Source organism: Mus pahari, chromosome 23 (assembly GCF_900095145.1).
Source record: "Mus pahari chromosome 23, PAHARI_EIJ_v1.1, whole genome shotgun sequence".
Taxonomy (NCBI): Eukaryota; Metazoa; Chordata; class Mammalia; order Rodentia; family Muridae; genus Mus; species Mus pahari.
In genome coordinates, this window is record NC_034612.1 from 30,553,150 (window position 1) to 30,556,614 (window position 3,465).

Consider the following 3,465-nt stretch of genomic DNA (forward strand, 5'->3'; position numbering starts at 1 on the left):
GAACGCTGTCCTGAGCCTCTTTGTAGCTCTAGTGGTCTCAAGGCCTGCCCACTCCCTCTCCCTAGGGCAAGGGTACTTGCACACTGCTCCTGGGTTATTGTTGACAGCCTACCTGTCTGGAACCTCTCTGGATACATTGAACAGTTTGGTGGAAATCGGATACAGGGGGTTAGCCACTTGACATGCACCTCTGTAGTTAACTAGTATCCAGTAGAGAAGACAGCAAACAGCCATAGATGAGCTTCTCCCAGGATGAGGCTGGCCAAGGGTTGCTCATCCTGCATTTCACAGACTCCCGCCTGCCTCAGCTTCTCTCGTGACCAGATAGCCCCCAGCAGGGCCTGCAGCCATGCTATGTCTGTAGAGCATGTACCTCTAGCACGTGGAGCAGAAGAGATTGGCGCCTTCATGCTTAACTGGGCAGTGGCTCTCCGGTCCTCCTGTGTCGTGGGTTCCCTACTCCTTTGACCTCTCAAGTTGGATCATGGTTGCAGGCCTCTTCAGCTGTTTTACCCACAGTATGGCCACTCTCATGTTCTTTAAACACTTTTTTTTTTTTTCTCGTTTCACAGCAGTGAGAAAAAGGCACAGCATTCAGCACATTTGCAGGTTTTCTTTTCTTTTTTCTTTTCTTTTTTTTTTTTTTCTTTTTCTTCGAGACAGGGTTTCTCTGTGTAGCCCTGGCTGTCCTGGAACTCACTTTGTAAACCAGGCTGGCCTCGAACTCAGAAATCCACTTGCCTCTGCCTCCCAACCACCTGCCTCTGCCTCCCAAGTGCTGGGATTAAAGGCATGCGCCACCACCGCCCAGCCATTTGCAGGTTTTAATAGTTCTAAGCTCTTCTCTTTGAAACTGGATTGTGATTTGTTTCTGTGATTTTTAAGTAAAAGCATTTATTTGTGTGGTGCAGCTGGAATTTAGGGAGCGCTCCTGCCTCAGGACAGCTGTGCTCAGAGCTCAGCTTGGGTGCCTTAAGGGCGGTACTACAGGCTTCATCTCCACCTTGGCCGGAGGAAGGGGGTGTGGTGGGGGGTGTTCCCTTGGGCCCTAGTCCCAGCCAGTCTTTTCTTGCCCTGTATCCTCAGGCATTTCCTGGCCTCCAAGGTTGTCATGGAGGACCTTTTCTAAGGAGTGGTTGGTCACTCAGGCCTCTCACAGCTGAATTAGTTTGAATATCTGAGAGAGAGGGTGGGGCTTGCTTCAGGGGTGCCTTGAACTAGTGACCCAAGTGTCACTAGTTCAAGCTCTAGGCCCAGGTCTCAGTCCAAGCTTGGGTTTCATTGCATCATTCTGTAGCTTGCTTTTGTTTTTTCAAGACTGAGTTTCTCTTACGTAGCCTGGAACTTGCTCTGTACACCAGGATGGCCCAGAACTCAGATTTGCCTGCCTCTGCCTCCCAAGTACTGGGTTGTGACACCATCTCCTACCTTCTTTTGATTTTCAAGACAAGGTTTCTCTGGCTGTCCCTTGCTGTCCTGGACCAGCTTTGTAGACCAGGCCTTTATCCCAGGCCTCAGGAGGCAGAAGCAAGTGGGTTTCTGAGTTGGAGTCAGTCTGCTCTACAGAGCAAGTTCCAGGGCGGGCAGGACTACACAGACACTGAGAAAAACAAGTGTACAGTGTTCCATAGGCCAGAATTCCCAGGAATTGGAGTTAAGAGACACTTGTTACCTGTTCTGTGGGTACTGGAACTTGAACCTGGGTCCTGTGGAAGAGCAGTCAATACCTTTTTACCTGCTGAACCATCTCTCCAGCCCCTATGCCTGGCTCTTAGTAGCTCCTGCCACCCCAGGTACTTGAATGGCACTGCTTATGCAGTCTTCTTGGCTGGGCTGGCACGGTCACAGAGCAGGATTGTCCGCCAGGGACCCTGTGGAGGAAGTAAATCTACCAGATCCATCCTAAATCCCACTCTGGGTGTACAAATGGACACCGAAGGCTGGAAATGTCACCAGACACTTGGTTATCTATGAAAGATCCTGGCAAGGTCACTGATGGCTGAAATTGTCTCCTTTGGCTTCAGCTGTTGCTGTTTAATTCCCTCAAGTGAGAAGCCACACGCACACTGACCTGCTGTTCTGAGGTGGCCCCTGTGTGGGTGACCATTGCTCTTAGGTTCCATTCTGTAGGGTGGGTTCAGCTCTAGACCAGAGGCTCCTGTGACACAAGAGGAGCTTAGAGACAGGCTGAACAGTTCTTGTTGGCTCCCCGTCATGATGGCACCTCTGAGACCTGCCTGGCTGCTTTTGGACTATTCAAACCACAAGGGCTGTCCTGGCCAGAGACTGGTAGGGGTGACACCAGGTTAGTAGATGAGCTGAATGCTGGCCCAGCCCCACCTCTGGGGACCCAGCTGATGTCATCAGAGTGAGCCTGGGGAACAAGGCGGGGCTGAGCTGGGACGATCTCCTTGTCTCCCGGATTCAGCTTGGTTAGCTGGAGCCCCTCTACTTCTGGCTTGGAGGATGCCCTCCCAACAGACCACAGACCCCTCTCCCGCCCGGGGCAGCCCATCCCTGAGGGAGATGGAACCCAAGGACCAGCAGCTCATGGTGAGTCCCCTCTCTCATGGCCCCTGCTAACTCCATCCTCTGCCTGAGTAGAAGCCCCAGACACTATGCTCATAGATCAGGTCTTCTTAGCCTTTAAGGAACAGTGTTGCATTTCTGCTTTCCATTTTCCTGTCCTGGGACCCAGTGATACTTTCATACTTTCTCACTGTGGGTCTCTAGACACCTGTACCACCTTTCCGAACCTCTGTCTTTAGCCCAGGGTCTGGACTACAACCCCAGCCATGGGGTAGGCCTCATTCAGGCTACTTGGACCCTCAGCTCATTTGACCTTGGGGTGAGCCTCACTGGCCACCTGTGATTGGTAAAGACCGAAATGGCCTTCAGTGGTACCATCCAAGAGGACACACACAGGCTGGCAGAACTGAGGGACATGCAGAATGCAGGCTCCTTCTCCTGAATGCTCAGAGAGGGCAGCTTGTGTTTCTGATTATAGCTAACACTGGCACTTAAGTGACCTTGGGCAAGTTGTTCCTCGTCCCTGTATTCCACGGGAGTGATGTCACCACTGGGTCCTCGGGCCTCTCAAGGAAGCATGAGCAGCTCTGTGCAAGGAGAGTCTAGTGGTGAATGGAGGGGGTGCGCTCACTGCCTCACTGAGCACAGGCATCTAGATGGGAAGTGGGCGTCTGGCTGAGGGGCTTGGTACTGCCCTGCCCTGTCCACAGGTGGCGCTTCGGATCCGCCCACTCAACAGTACAGAACTGGAGGAAGGAGCCACTGTCATCGCCCACAAAGTGGGGGACCAGGTGAGGCTAGAGGACACTAGGGGCATTCTTTCCCTCTTAACAGAGGCACCTGGTGGCTGGGCTCTGTTCTGGGCTGACATGTGCATTCTACGTGTGTGTGTGTGTGTGTGTGTGTGTGTGTGTGTGTGTGTGTGTGTGTGTGTGT

General features: G+C 52.6%; 1 protein-coding gene across 1 annotated transcript in view; it reads left to right on the forward strand.

The window, feature by feature from the left end:
• Positions 1-2,466: 2,466 nt before the first annotated feature.
• The window catches only part of LOC110313192 (kinesin-like protein KIF19), a 50,340-nt gene continuing 49,341 nt past the window's right edge, over positions 2,467-3,465 (forward strand). Inside the window, exons 1-2 of the mRNA XM_021187211.1 lie at positions 2,467-2,553; positions 3,240-3,320. Of these exons, the coding sequence (XP_021042870.1) occupies positions 2,467-2,553; positions 3,240-3,320 (168 nt within the window). The remainder of the gene's footprint in view (positions 2,554-3,239; positions 3,321-3,465) is intronic.